This window comes from Heptranchias perlo, chromosome 18 (assembly GCF_035084215.1).
Source record: "Heptranchias perlo isolate sHepPer1 chromosome 18, sHepPer1.hap1, whole genome shotgun sequence".
NCBI lineage: Eukaryota > Metazoa > Chordata > Chondrichthyes > Hexanchiformes > Hexanchidae > Heptranchias > Heptranchias perlo.
The window spans coordinates 45492907-45508757 of record NC_090342.1 but is presented as its reverse complement, the minus strand read 5'-3'; the positions used below and the strand labels follow the sequence as shown (position 1 = coordinate 45508757).

General features: G+C 43.2%; 1 protein-coding gene across 11 annotated transcripts in view; it reads left to right on the top strand.

Annotated features, from left to right (window-relative positions):
- LOC137334827 (ataxin-7-like protein 1) overlaps nt 1–15851 on the top strand; it is a 226182-nt gene that overhangs the window by 121417 nt on the left and 88914 nt on the right. For all 11 annotated transcript variants that reach the window (XR_010966251.1, XM_067999835.1, XM_067999834.1 and 8 more), the window contains one exon: nt 13508–13730. Coding sequence is in view for 10 of the 11 variants with exons in the window: in XM_067999835.1 (XP_067855936.1) it covers nt 13508–13730 (223 nt within the window). In the remaining variant the exon portion in view is untranslated. The remainder of the gene's footprint in view (nt 1–13507; nt 13731–15851) is intronic.

Here is a 15851-nt window from a genome sequence, read left to right as displayed (position 1 = left end):
GTCAGCTGTTTGTATTTCTCATTCTGGTTTCCTTCATGTTCACGTATTTCCTGGCCTGACAACCTAACTTTTTTACTTGGTCCTCACTTCCCATTTATTTGAGCTCTGGTTATGGTGCAGGTTTCAGTATTAAACGTGGACAAAGTAGCAGATGTGGGGAGAACTTTCATTTTTTGGCTGTTGTTACACTACAAGTACTAGTTTGAGAAAAACAGAGTTCACTCCTCAGGATCCAAGAGAATGCCCCATGGGCTCTCTGATAGCATTTAGAATTAAGTTTAAAAATTACTTGGACATTTTTTAAATCTTGCAACAGATGAAGAGAAAAAATAGTGGTAGGTTACCTCTTCGAGGAGGTCTCTCACACATGCATAAATATGATATGGGCAACTTGGCAATCAAATTACATTAAACAGCTTTGCAACTGTGCAAGGCCAAAAAGCATGTAATATAATTTGCCCATTGTTAACCTGATTTTCATTAATCTATTTAATTTATATCCCTGCTGGTGATATTTTGATTCTTAAAATAAGGCTTTGCACTTCGCAAAAGAAACCGTGGGGGAAGATTTCTTCTGTATGCCAAAAGCAAAGTAATCAAAGCAGGAGGGTTTGCTCTGGTCGTTGTGTGCTAGTGATATTGTAATCAAAGCAGGAGAGTTTCCTCTGGTCGTTGCATGCAAGTGATATTGTAATCATTTTGGGATGGTTTCCAGTGGTGTAATGTTTTCGTGACATTGTAATCACAGCAGCCGCAGGAAACTGTCCCACTGTGCTAGTGATATTGTAATCATAGCAGGAAGGTTTCCTCTGATCACTATTTTTAGCTGAGTTGTAAATACATTTGTTTAGCACACTTTTACGATTCCACTAGAAATAGCGAGCATAGAGAATCTCTTCCTCCGTGTTCCAGTACTGCATCTCGATGGGAATTCCTTTCCTGCCAGCAGCCACAGCATAAGGCAGTTTACTTGTGAAGTAGAGTTACAAATTATTTGCTAATTTATTATGTCACAAGGTGCTGGAGCTAGTAGCAGTCTCACGGGATATTTACTCAATATGCAGGTGCAGACCTGCACGATCGGCTCTGCAATTCATGGTGTGCAACAGGTATTTTAAATTGTACTTCGTTTCCAAATCCGTCACTGCTCCCGAGTTGTCTTGCTCATACGTGTGTACATACATATAATTCAGCAGCTCATCGTTTCATAATTATCTTAATAATTTACTTTGCACATTTTTTTTCTTGTGAATTTTCGAATTCCAATACAGATCCTTTACTAGCGTGGACGATGCAGGAAACCTTCAAGAGCACACACGCCACGGCTCAGTGGTAGCATTCTCACCTCTGAGTCAGCAGATTGTGGGTTCAGGTTCCACTCCAAAGGCATGAACACAAAACTGAGGCTGACACATTTTCCTTTTCCAGTCCTCCTCTGCACTTTCTGTATTCTTCTTAATTTTCTGCTGTATACGAACCCTTTTCTGTTTCATTTTAAACTCAACTTCTTTAGTCATCCAGGGAGCTCTAGCTTTGGATGCCCTTCCTTTCCCTCTCATAGGAATGTTCTAGTCTGTACCCGAACTATCTTCTCCTTGAAGGCCTCCCATTCCTCATTTACTGTTTTACCTGACAGTCTTTGTTTCCACTCCACCTGAGCCAGATCCCTTTGCAGCTCACTGAAATTAGACCTCTTCCAGTTGAGTGTCTTCACCTTTGATTGTTCCTTGTCTTTTTCCATAACTATGCTAAACCTAATGATATTGCAATCACTGTTTCCAAAATGCTCTCCCACGGAAACATGCTCCACTTGCCCCACTTCATTCCCCATATATTTACCCATAGAAAGGTATTGAGAGCATCCCTCACCCTCCAGAACTTAAAATGCCGAAAGTATTGTAAAAGAAGTGAAAGGCAGCTATTTCACGCTGGTTTCTTCTGACCTGGTGCCGTAAATTTAAAGTACTGGCCATATCTGCAAACTTCCCTCACCAGCAGTTAACCTCTAATTGTCTCATTATGTTCCTATTTACTGTAGTTAGGCTTTGTTGCGTTCAAAGGACGGTCCAACTTAAACATAGCTTCACCTTAGCAGCGGAATTATAGGTTGTCAGTTGCACGGAATAAAGTTTCTGTTGTTATAAAACAGCGTTGGTGTAACTTACTATGAGCAATGCTGCATAGACTTACCAATACGTTAAAATAATGAGGTAACTGAGGTTAAATTTATATTCTATGGTGGCACTTATTCTCGAGTTTTCTGAAACTTAAGTGGTAGAGTGTCAGAGGTATCAATGGAATAGGAACAGGAGCTGAGAGGCTGAGCTCTGAAAGGTCATAATCGTTGTGTGGCCTTGTACAGTGGATGAGGAAATCCCATCTCTGGGTGCTGTTGACAACAGCAACTTGCATTTATATAACACCTTTAACATCGTACAATGTCGCAAGGTGCTTCACATGATCAGATAAAAATTGACACCGAGCCAAAGAAGGAGACAGGTGACCAAAAGCTTGATGAGTTTTAAGGAGCGTCTTAAAGGATGAGAGAGAGGGGGAAAGGCGAAGTGATTTTGTGAGGGAATTCCAGAGATTAAGGTCTAGATGGCTGATGGCACGGCTGGCAATGGTGGAGCGAAGGGATTGGGGGATGGGCAAGAGGCCAGGGTTGGAGGAATGCAGATTTCTCGGAGGGTTGCAGGACTGGAAGAGGTTACAGAGGTAGGGAGGGGTGAGGCCTGAGGATTTGAACATGAGGATGGGAATTTTGAAATCGAGACATTGGTGGGCTGCGAGGCAATGTAGGTCAACGAGCACAGGGGTGAGTGTTTTTTTAAAAATGTCTTTAAGTTTATTTTTGATAATCTTAGTTAATAATATAATAAATCAAGGCATGGCAGGGCAGCCCAGACCTGTCGAATGCACGGCTTGTGCCATGTGGGAACTCCAGGACGCCTCCCGTGTCCCGGACAACCACGTGCAGGAAGTGTCGTCAGCTGGAGGAGCTCGAGCTGTGGATTTCGGAGCTTGAGCAGCAGCTGGCATCACTGCAGTGCATCCGTGAGGCTGAGAGTTTCGTGGATAGCACGTTTCAGGAGGTGGTCACCCCACAGTTTAAGAGAGTGTAGGGAGGGACTGGGTGATCTCCCGACAGGCAAGGAGGACCAGGCAGGTCGTACAGGAGTCCCCTGAGGGCATCTTGCTCTCCAACCAGTATTTATTTCTGAATACTGGTGGGGGAGAGGGTTCCTCCGCGGAGTGCAGCCAGACCCTAATCCATAGAACCATGGGTGGCTCAGCTGTAGGAGGAGGGGGGGGGGTACGGGGGAGGAGAAAAGTCAGGAAAGCGATAGTGTTAGGGGATTCTATCGTTAGGGGAACAGATAGGCGTTTCTGCAGCTGCAGACGAGATTCCAGGATGGTATGCTGCCTCCCTGGTACCAGGATCAAGGATGCTACCGAGCAGCTGCAGAACTTTCTGGAGGGGGGAGGGGGGGGGAGAGTGAACAGCCAGAGATTGTGATCCATGTTGATGCCAAGGACATAGGTAGAAAGAAGGATGAGGTCCTGCAGGCAGCTTTTAAGGAGCTAGGAAAGAGATTAGTAAGCAGGATCTCAAAGGTAGTAATCTCCAGATTACTGCCGGTACCACGCGCTAGCGAATATAGAAATAGGAGGATAGAGATGAATGCGTGGCAGAGAGATGACGCAGGAGGGAGGGCTTTAGATTCTTGGGGCATTGGGATTGATTTTGGGGGAGGTGAGATCTGTACAACCGGACGGGTTGCACCTCAACAGAGCTGGGACTAATATTGTCACGGGGAGATTTTCTAGTGCTGTTGGGGAGCTTGGCAGGGGGATGGGAACCTGACTGTAGATTCAGAAGGGAGAGAAGCAGAGCTGGAAATGGAAGGCAGAAAATTGGTAAATAAGTTTGGGAGGCATAGGAAACAAAGGTTAGAAACTAGACAACAAAGGAGTTTGGCAGTGCTTAAAGGTATATACCTCAATGCAAGGAGTCTAGTGAATAAGGCAGATGAGCTAAGGGCACAGATAGACAGGTGGGAGTACGATACCTTAGCTATTACAGAAACATGGCTTAAACAGGGGTAGGAATGGCAGCTCAACGTTCCTGGTTACAGGGTTTTCAGACGAGATAGAGAGGGGGATAAAAAGGAGGGGTGTGGCTACATTGGTTAAAGAAACAATTACGGCTGTGAGGAGGGATGATATGCGAGAAGAATCATCAAATGAGGCCATATGGGTTGAGCTAAAGAACAAAAAAGGGGCAGTCATACTGCTGGGAGTGTACTATAGACCCCCAAACAGTCAGAGGGAGAGAGAAGAGCAAATATGTGGGCAAATTTCTGAGAAGTGCAAAAACAATAGGGCAGTCGGGGATTTCAACTACCCTATTATTAACTGGGATACAATCAGTGCAAAAGGTACAGAGGGCGCAGAATTCTTAAATTGCATTCAGGAGAACTTTTTAAGCCAGTACATAGCAAGTCCAACAAGAGAGGGGGTGGGCAGTTTGGATTTAGCTTTAGGGAATGAAGCTGGGCAAGTGGAAGGAGTATCAGTGGGGAGAGCATTTTGGTGGTAGTGATCATAATTCCGTTAGATTTAGCATAGTTATGGAAAAGGACAGAGATAGAACAGGATTAAAAGTTCTCAGTTGGGGAAAGGCCAGTTTTACTAAGCTGAGAAGTGATTGAGCAAAAGTGGACTGGAAACAGCTACTTGAAGGTAAATCAGTATCAGAGCAGTGGGAGGGATTCAAGGGGTTCAGAGTAAACATGTTCCCACAAAGAAAAACGGTGGGACTCCCAAATCTAGAGCCTCCTGGATGACAAGGAGCATATAGGGTAAGATCAGGCAAAAAAGGGAAGCTTATGTCAGAGACCAAGAGCTCAGTACTGCAGAAAGCCTAGAGGAGTATAGAAAGTGCAGGGATGAAATTAAAAAGGAAATTAGGAAAGCAAAGAGAGGGCATGAAAAAATACTGGCAAGTAAAATTAAAGAAAACCCAAAAATGTTTTATAAATACATAAAGAGCAAGATGGTAACTGAGGAAAGAGTAGGGCCTATTAGAGACCAAAAAGGTAACCTATATGTAGGGGTGGACGATGTGGGTATGGTTCTTAATTAATACTTTGCGCCTATCTTCACAAAAGAGAGGTACGATGCAGAAATTGTAGTTAGGGAGGAGGAGTGTGAAACATTGGATGGAATAAGCATAGTGTGAGAGGAAGTATTCAGGGGTTTAGCATCTTTGAAAGTGGATAAATAACCAGGCCCAGATGAAATGTATCCCAGGCTGCTAAGAGAAGCATGGGAGGAAATAGCGGAGGCTCTAACCATCATTTTCCAATCCTCCCTGGCCAGAGGCTTGCAGGACTGCTAATGTAGTACCTTTGTTTAAAAAGGGAGAAAGAGATAGACCGAGTAATTAAAGGCCAGCCAGTCTAACCTCGGTGGTGGGCAAATTATTGGAATCAATTCTGAGGGACAGCATAAATCGTCATGTAGAAAGGCACGGATTAATCGAGGACAGTCAGCATGGATTTGTTAAGGGAAGGTCGTGTCTGACTAACTTGATTGAATTTTTTGAGGAGGTAACAAGGAGGATCGATGCGGATAATGCGTTTGATGTAGTGTACATGGATTTTAGCAAGGCTTTTGACAAGGTCCCACATGGCAGACTGGTCAAAAAAAGAAAAAGCCAGTAGGATCCAAGAGAAGGTGGCTAGTTGGATCCTGAATTGGCTCAGTGGCAGGAAGCAAAAGGTGTTCATGGGTGTTTTTTCGACTGGAAGGCTGTTTCCAGTGAGGTCCTGCAAGGCTCAGTACTAGGTCTCTTGCTTTTTGTGGTATATATTAATGATTTGGATTTGAATGTGTGAGATTTGATTAAGAAGTTTGCAAATGATTAAAAAGTTGGCTGTGTGGTTGATAGTGAGGAAGAAAGGTGCAGACTGCAGGAAGATATCGATGGACTGGTCAGGTGGGCAGAAAAGTGGCAAATGGAATTAATTCCAGAGAAGTGTGAGGTAATGCATTTGGGGAGGGCAAACAAGGCAACAGAGTACACAATAAATGGGTGGATACTGAGAGGTATAGAGGAAGTGAGGGACCTTGGAGTGCATGTCCACAGATCCCTGAAGGTAGCAGGACAGGGAGATAAGGTGGTTAAAAAGGCATATGGGCTACTTTCCTTTATTAGCTAAGGCATAGAATATAAGAGCAGGGAGGTTATGCTAGAGCTGTATAAAACATTGGTTAGGCCACAGCTTGAGTACTGCGTACAGTTCTGGTCACCACGTTACAGGAAAGATGTGATTGCACTAGAGAGGGTACAGAGGAGATTTACAAGGATGTTGCTCGGGCTGGAGAATTTTAGCTATGATTGGATAGGCTGGAATTGTTTTCTTTTGAACAAAGGAGGCTGAGGGGAGATTTAATTGAGGTATGTAAAATTGTGAGGGGCCTAAATAGAGTGGATAGGGAGGACCTATTTCACTTAGCAGAGGGGCCAGTGACCTGGGGGCATGGATTTAAAGTAATTGGTAGAAGGATTAGAGGGGAGCTGAGGAGAATTTTTTTCAGCCAGAGGGTGGTGGGGGTCTGGAACTCACTGCCTGAAAGGGTTGTAGAGGCAGAAACCCTCAACTCATTTAAAAAGCTGGATAGCTCTTTTTCGGCCGGCACGGACACGATGGGCCGAATGGCCTCCTTCTGTGCCGTAACTTTCTATGATTCTGTGGTGCAAGTTAGGACAAATCACTTGAGTGTTCGTGCTTAGGATGTTTATTTTGCAGCAATTTGTATTTCTGAAGCACAGAGCGAACAGAGTGGACCGTGAACTGAGTGGGAACTTGAGGATTTGGTGAGAGTGGGAACTAGGTGCAGAGGGAGAAGGAGGTGCAATTTTTTTTTTTTAAAAAGCAAAGAAAACCCAAAACTGACTAAAAACTAATTATCTACAATATATATAGATCAGGATATGGCAGAATAGGTTGTGCGTCTAGACTGCAGTGTGTGAGAGTTTGTGGACATCGAGAATGTCCTGAGCGAACACATCTGCAGGAGATGTCTCCGTATCTCTCCAGCTCAGAGGCATTGAGCTGGAGTGCGAATTGGAGACACTCCAACACATAAGGGAGGGGGAGGAGCATCTGGACAGTTTGCTCCAGACCTCGGTCACACCTCATAGAGAGGTATAGGATCAGAACGGGGTTGGTGTGACCGATAGTGTATAGGGAAAGGTGAACCCAGGTGAGGTAGAGAACGAGGATCTGCAGAAACTGATCCTATCCAACAGGTACAATATACTTGCTACCTGAAAGTATAAGGATAAAAACTGTCTGAAGGACAGCCAGAATGCTGACCATGACACCCTGGAGCAGGAGACTGTCCAAAGTGGGGAGGAGGAGGCAAAGCCTGATGTGGTAATTGTTAGGGATTCAATAATTAGGAGGACAGATAGCATCCTTTGTTAGCAGGATCGAGAGTCCTGCATGGTATGTGCCAGGGTGAGAGACATCTCAAAACAGCTTAAAAGGATATTGGAGATTTATTTAATAGCGATCATAATATGATCAAGTTCCACGTTGTGTTTGAAAGGGAGAAAGCCATAACAGCTACTAAGATTCTAATTTTAGGTAAAGCTGACTTCAGTGGGATGAGACAGAGACTGTCCACAGTAAACTGGGCAAATCTGTTAATGGGTAAAATGGCAGAAGATCAGTGGAAGGTGTTCAATAAAGAATTTAAGGTGGTACAAAACCAGTTTATACCCCCAAGGGCCAAGAGCTCTCCTTGCTCAAAAAAAAAGCCATGGACGACAAAAGAGGTAAAGGACAACATGAAACTAAGAGAAAAGGCATACAAAAATGCAAAAAGTAGCACAGATCCTGGTGACTGGGAGATACAAAGAACAGCTAAGGGTGACAAGATAGTAAGAACTACAAAAAGAGAGTATGAAAAGAAACTTGCAAGGAATATCAAAATCAACACACAAAATTTTCACAATTAGGAAAAAGAGAGTGGCCAAGAGCAATGTGGGCCCCTTAAAAATTGATAATGGTGATACTGTAAATGAAAGTAAGGAGATGGTGGACATGTTAAATAATTTCATCGGTATTTACAGTAAGAGGAAGAAGATAGCATGCCGGACACCCCAAGTAAACTAATTTTGAATCAGGGATGGGGACTCACCATAATTAATGTAAACAAATTAACAGTAATGAAGAAAATAATGGCACTAAAGAGTGACAAATTAACAGAACCAGATGGTTTCCATTCCAGGGTTTTAAAGGAAGTAGGTGAGAACATTGCAGATGCCCAAACTATAATCTTCCAAAGTTCTCTCGATTCAGGAACCATTCCTTTGGAATGGAAAATTGCTTATATCACACAACTATTTAAGAAAGCTGAGAGAGGGAATAGAGGGCTTGATGCGGAGAGGCTGTTTCCCCTGGCTGGAGAGTCTAGAACTAGGGGGCATAGTCTCAGGATAAGGGGTGGGTGATTTTGGACTGAGATGAGGAATTTCTTCACTCAGAGGGTGGTGAATCTTTGGAATTCTGTATCCCAGAGGGCTGTGGATGTTTAGTCATTAAGTATATTCAAGATTGAGACAGATAGATTTTTGGATTCTATGGGAATCAAGGGATATGGGGATCGGGCAGGAAAGTGGAGTTGAGGTCGAAGATCAGTCATGATTTTATTGAATGGCGGAGCAGGCTCGAGGTGCCATATTGCCTACTCCTGCTCCTATTTCTTATGTTCTTATAGATCAGTTAGCCTAAAATCTGTTGTCAGGAAATTACTAGCGTCTGTAATTAAGGATAGAGTAACTGAACACCTTGAAAATTTTCAGCTGTTCAGAGAGAGCCAGCATGGATTTGTAAAGGGTAGGTCATTGCTGACGAACCTGATTGAATTTTTTGAAAAGGTGACTAAAGTAGTGGACAGGGGAATGCCTATGGATGTTGTTTGTATGGACTTCCAGAAGGCATTCGATAAACTCCCTCATTAGAGACTGTTAGCTAAAGTTGAAGCTCGTGGAATTGAGGGCAAATTATTGACCTAGTTAGGACATTGACTGAGCGGCAGGACACAGAGAGTTGGGATAATGGGCATGTACTCAAATTGGCAGGATGTGACTAGTGGTGTCCCACAGAGATCTATGTTGTGGCCTCAACTATTCACTGTATTTATTAACGACTCAAATGACGAGATAGAGAGCCACATATCCAAGTTTGCCGATGACACAAAGATAGGTAGCATTGTATGCAAAGTAGATGGAAGTATAAAACTACAGAGAGATAAAGTAAGTGAATGGGCAAAACTGTGGCAAATGGATTTCAATGTTGGCAAGTATGAAGTCATCCACTTTGGACCTAAAAAGAATAGATCAGAGTACTTTATGAATGGTGAAAAGCTCAAAACAGTGTAGGTCCAAAGAGACTTAGAGGTCCATGTACATAGATCATTAAAATGTCATGGACAGGTGCAGAGCATAATTAAAAAGGCTAATGGAATGCCGGCCTTTATACCAAGAGGCCTAGAATACTAGGGGGTAGACGTTATGTTACAGCTCTACAAAGCTCTGGTTAGACTACACCTGGAGTACTGTGTGCAGTTCTGGGCACCGCACCCTATGAAGGGTATATTGGCCTTGGAGGGAGTGCAGCGTAGATTTACTAGAATAATACCTGGACTCCAAGAATTGAATTACGAGGAGAGATTACACAAACCAGGGTTTTGTATCCTGGAATTTAGAAGATTAAGGGGTGGTTTGATCAATGTTTTCAAGATATTAAAGGGAACTGAAAAGGTAGATAGAGAGAAACTATTTCCACTGGTTGGGGAGTCTAGGACTAGGGGACACAGCCTAAAAATTAGAGCCAGGACTTTCAGGAGTGAAGTTAGGAAACACTTCTACATGCAAAGGGTGGTAGAAATTTGGAACTCTCTTCCCCAAATGACAGTTGATGCTCGCTCAATTGTTAATTTTAAATCTGAGATTGATAGATTTTTGTTAACCATAGGTTAAGAGGTATAGGGCTACGGCGGGTATATGGAGTTCGGTCACAGATCAGCCATGATCTCATTGAATGGAGGAACAGGCTCGAGGGGCTAAATGGCCTACTCCTGTTCCTATGTTCCATTATATAAAAAGAAACATCTCAGGGCAGTGGCTAGTGAGTGGACACCGGAGGGGAGAGAGGGGCTGAATTACTGCTTTGTAATTCACGATAAACAATTAAATGTGTATCCCGTACATGTAATATCACAAGATCAGGAGGAGGTGATGCAATATTTCAATCAAGCTTTCCGAACATCAGTGAAAAATCATGTATTCTATGCATTTATATTATCACTAGCGGATTTCCCATGGTATTGATTACCGTAAGTCCGGCAAGGCACTGTTTTATAAGGGTAAAAGTGTTATACCGCATAATGCACAATTTTTTATTCTGCTGCTAAGATGGCGCTGAGTCTCTTAAGGTCTCAAGACTAATTGTTAAGTAAACAGAACCTCAGGCCATTCAGGATTTAATTGTTTCATGGGGGAATTGTGCCGATTGGATAATGCTTGTAAGTTTCAGGCTGCAGTTCAGAACCACCCAGTATTAAGGGCTTTTTAAAAAAGACTGTAACAAAGTGTAATGTCTGGTGCTATCTGAAGCGACAGACAAAGCACTAAGTAACATTGCTTACCGTGAGTTGGAGGATATGCTGCTTTCTGCTATGTAATGTATGCTATGTACCCTATAAACTATGGTGTTTGAATAAGTGACATTGTGCTTTTATTAGAAAATGTTATAGAAGTGTGATTATAGTCATATTTTCGTGGAATTTGTAAATCATTGGCCTTGATTGTTATATGTTTGTTCTACCCCTGTACTCAGTTTTATCTCTTAACCTTTGTTTTAATGAAGTCCAGGATACACAAGGAAGATGTTAGGGGAGGTGTTGCTGGTAGAGGCAGGTAGCAGTACTGGGAAATTGGGGTAGTCATGAGGTTTAAAAGTGTTGGGAGGGAGGTCCAGGGGTCTGGGAAAAGTAAGGGAGCTAATGGGATGAGGAGCAGTGGAAGCAAGATGAGGTCCATGACTATCAAGGAAGGTTCTGGATTCTTGAGTCTTGAAATAGAGGGAGGAGGGTTCTGGGTACTGGGGGCACTGCTGATGGGAATGTGGAAATGATGGGAGGGGGATGCATGCTATCGAGCATTAGAGAGTGGCAGTACTTGGAGGGCATCTTGGAGGGTTGGGAACAGTGAAAGGGAGGTTACAGGGTTTGGGTGAGGGGGGGTTGTTGGTACCAGTGCGAGGAAGGTTACAGGGTTTGGGGGGTGGTTGGGAACAGTGAGAGGGAGGTTACAGGGTTGGGGGGACGCTGGTTGGGAACAGTGAGAGGGAGGTTACAGGGTTTGGGGAGGGGCTGGTTGGGAACAGTGAGAGGGAGGTTACAGGGTTTGGGGAGGGGCTGGTTGGGAACAGTGAGAGGGAGGTTACAGTGTTTGGGGTTGGTTTGTAACGATGAGAGGGAGATTACAGGGTTTGGGGGTGGGAACAGTGAGCAGGGAGGTTACAGGGTTTGATGCATTGGACTCAGAGCAATGGTGGTGGATTGGGAGGGAGCAGCTAAACAGTTTTTGAGCTCTGCAAGCGTTTGGAAAGATGGTGCTGGGACCATTGGTAGAGGGGGGCATTGCAGGATTGAAGGTGCAAATATTGCAGAAAAGGTTCAAGAATCTTTGATCATTAGGGAAGAGGAGCCTTGACCTGGGAGGATTGTGTGTGATAGGATCTAGAATTATTGGGTGGGGCTGGTTATATTTTGGTGGTTTTTGTGGGGGAGGGTTCTGGTCGTCTCTTTATGGGAAGGGGTGAAGGAAAATGAAAGTTGCAAGCCTTCATCAATTCTCCTCCCTCCTGTTCCCCCAACAAGTTTTCCATAAGTGCTTCCCCAACCAACCTGCAAAGCCTGTTTAGTTGTTCAAAACAGTAATTGCAGACTTTATTACAGTAGGCAGACAAACACTTGAACTTTACCTAGCTGAGTCCTGGGAAAGCATTGCTAAACACCTAACTCCCATCGCCAAGAGCAGCCAAGCGTCTTGTTTCCAACTGTGAACGTTTTTTTTATAGCTCAGATCCTGCTCTTGATTTCTTAGAAAAGATTGGAGGAACTTAAAGCCAATTCCTGGGCCGTTACCAGGAACTCTGTTAGAAGACGTTTCCAGGCAGCCAGTCAGGAGACAGGAGTGGGCGGAAACACTTGTGCACTTGAGGGAGGGAGAGATGAGAAAGGCCACCTCAGGACTTGGAAGCAGAAGCAGCAGCAGCAGCAGGATGGTGTGTGGGGTGAGAGGCATTGTCTTGACAAGTCTTTGGATTGCAAGGAAGATGTGCTTTATTACACAACCTCAGGATGTCCCAAAGCACCTTACTGCCAATGAAACACTTTTGAAGTGCAGTCACTGTTGTAAAGTGGGAAATGTGGCAGCCAATTTATGCAGAGCAAGCTCCCACGAACAGTAATGTGATAATGGCCAGATAATCTGTTTTAGTGATGTTGACTGAGGGATTGGCCAGGACACCAGAGAGAACTCCCCTGTTTTTCTTCAAAATAGTGTCATGGGATCTTTTACCTGAGAGGGCAGATGGGACTGCGGTTTAACATCTCATCAGAAAGACGGCACCTCCGCCAGTGCAGCACTTTCTCAGTGTTACACTGGGAGTGTTAGCCGAGGTTTTGCACTCAAGTCTCTGGAGTGGGACTTGATCCCACAACCTTCTGATACAGAGGTGAGAGTGCTACCTCTGAGCCACGGCTGACACATAATACACAAGTGAAACCTGGCCTCATCTAACCACTACTTCTTGATAGTTCGTCTTTTTCTTCGATTCTTTTGAGCCTTGATGATGCTCTGTACTTTGGGCCTTAATCCTACATCTGGGTTTCTCAATAAAAAGGAACGATTTCAGAGGAGAAAATAGTACAGAAATGGGAGGATAAATATGTTTAGTAGTGTCACGTACCAAATTATGAATCCTTTTGTTTTCAGAGTTTTGACCTGTATTTGTCAAATTAGTATTTTTATGCATACACTGAAATGGCAATTGTTAGTGATTCCACCAAACAGTTTGATGCTGGGCCGACAGTACACTAGCAACACATTTACCAGTGGGTGTTCAGTATGGTCCATCCATCAGAGGGTGTTCAGTATGATCCATCCACCTGTGGGTCTTCAGTATGATCAAACTACCAGTGTGTGTTCAGTATGATCCACCTACCAGTATAACACATATTTTTGAAAAACGTGTACTGTAAAATTGCATCTGCAGTATTGTGTCTCAATGAATGAGCATTTGATTTGTTATTCATGTTGTCAATTTTTATTTTACAAAGAAAGGAAAGTAATGAAAACATTTCTGCAGTTGTGTCATCTGATTTACCAACTAATTGCTGCTCTCTCCTTTGTTTTCAGAAAGAAGACATGGTTCTTCATGTAAGGCAACCCCCTCGCCAGCTTCATCAGCCTCTAATTCCACAACATCACCAGTCCCAATGAAATCCAAAGCCTGCAGTAGCCATACCCCAGTTGGTAGCAACTCCAAGCCATTCAAGTCACCAAAAGACAATCTACATACCTCCAATAATAAGCAACACCAGGCAGTCTTTCCTTTAAAAGTAACAAGAGATAAACCATGGTGGGTATCTTTAGCCAGTTCAGTTATATTAAACAGATGGTCTTTTGGTCATTGCTTTTGGAATGATAACCATTTAAACAGTATTTTTCAATTTTATTCACTAAGGTATTCAATTTTGTGCTTTTTTGGTAACTGTGATAAACACTGGGCAGAGGTTTTATTGTGTATTTTGTCTGACACCAGCACCAGCATTTTGAAGCGTCAGTAATTAGAATTTGCATGCTGTAGGAACAGGAGTTGAATCCGTTATGAGTCACACACCTGGCTTCGTGATTTAAAAAAAATGTTTTGTGAATAGCTGTTCTTAAGCTAAACAAACGGTGTTTGGATTCCTTTGAAGTTACTACATTTACGTGTGTCTTCAGATGATTTTTATAGCATGGGGAAAGTTAGTTTATTTTTCCATGAATGTTTTCCTTTCCGAAGTTGTCACTGCAGCATGATCTTCCTTTTCCATTCTGTTTCCCATCGCTTATTTGGAAGGCAGTAGACTGGATAGGAACATCTGCCGAGGAAGTCTTCACTTGAGAGAATCAAGTTTCCAGTTTTGGTCAATTTGATTTTTTTCACAATGTGAAATGGGCCTATGTCTGAAATATTCTGAAGGTTTGGTTGTGAATACTTCAGAAACCCAAGACATACTTATGTGCTTCACAATTCCTCTGAAGGGCAGAAAACTCAAGAAGGCAATATGCCCTTCTTTCCATTTGAGGCCAAGGCTGCAACACATTGTCATTGAGGGTCACAAAGCCCGTTTGCTGGTGTATTTGTGATGGCCTCTTGGATTTTAGTATATTTTGTTTTAAATCCACCTCCTCATCACTTTTCTACTCTACTTAGCTACGTTCCACAGCACCTGCTGCCCACCAATATCTCACCTAAGCAGACGTGCTTTATGTCTGATTCCAGGTAGTGAGTGTTGGCAGGCTGTTTGTGAAGAAAATGACCTACACATATGCACTTTCTGGAAGGAGTCCCTGCATAGCAATCTGGAGTGGAAATCCTCTGTTCTAACACTTCTTGTCTCTGGAGCGAATTACGGTGTCTCCACCACCAGCCCATCTAATATGAACAAAGTCAACACAGACCCGGGGCCTTCCTGGGTATAAAGTGTATTTGTAACTCTCCTTGTTTTCATTTGTAATTTGATCAAATTCGCCACTTGCAAATTAGATATTTTAACTGTGGATACTTTTGCTTTTTAAAAAAAATGGATGTTATTTTCCTATTTTTTTGTGGCACTCTACTCTTGTTGCGAGCTCCTCATCACCACCTATGCTGCAAACTTTAGGGTGGTGCAGCACGTTCTGAGACGGGAGCCTCCCTGTGATTGTCTATCAGCCAACAGCGGATGCTGTGGAAGGCACAGCCAGAAACTTGAGCAAATTATCCCGTCTTGCAGCCTTGTACTTTGTTTTGGAGGTGTTGGTGTACATCACCTATGCTGTTAAGATCCTTGTACAAGTACTGTAGTTGTGGGGATGATGTGTCAGCATCACATTTGCTCTACAGTTTATGTGTCCCAGTGTTTAAAGCATTGTCATAGTTTGGAAATACTGAGAGAGCTTTGTGGAGTTCTGAGATTCTGACTTCCTATTTGAGATAACTTGCACGTTTATATGGAAATGACAGTGCAGTGGCACCACAGAGATGATCTATAAATTAGGAACAGAAGTAGGCCATTCAGCCCCTTGAGCCCGTTCCTTCATTCAGTTAGATCCTGGCTGATCTGAATCTCAACTCCCTTTACCCGCTTTGGTTCCATATCCCTTAATACCCCTGCCTAACAAAAATCTATCCATCTCAGTTTTTAAATTTTCAATTAACTTAGCCTCAACAGCTTTTTGGGGGAGTGAGTTCCAGATTTTCACTACCCTTTGTGTGATGAAGTGCTTCCTGGCATCACCCCTGAACAGCCTAGCTCTAATTTTAACGTTATGTCTCCTTGTTCTGGACTCTCCCACCAGAAGAAATAGTTTCTCTCTATCCACCCTATGAAATCCTTCAATCATCTTAAACACCTCAATTATTTCATTCCTTAATCTTCTATTCTTGAGGGAATACATTGATGATACTCAGAGATATTAACTGTTGATAAATGATTGATTGTGGTAAATGCAA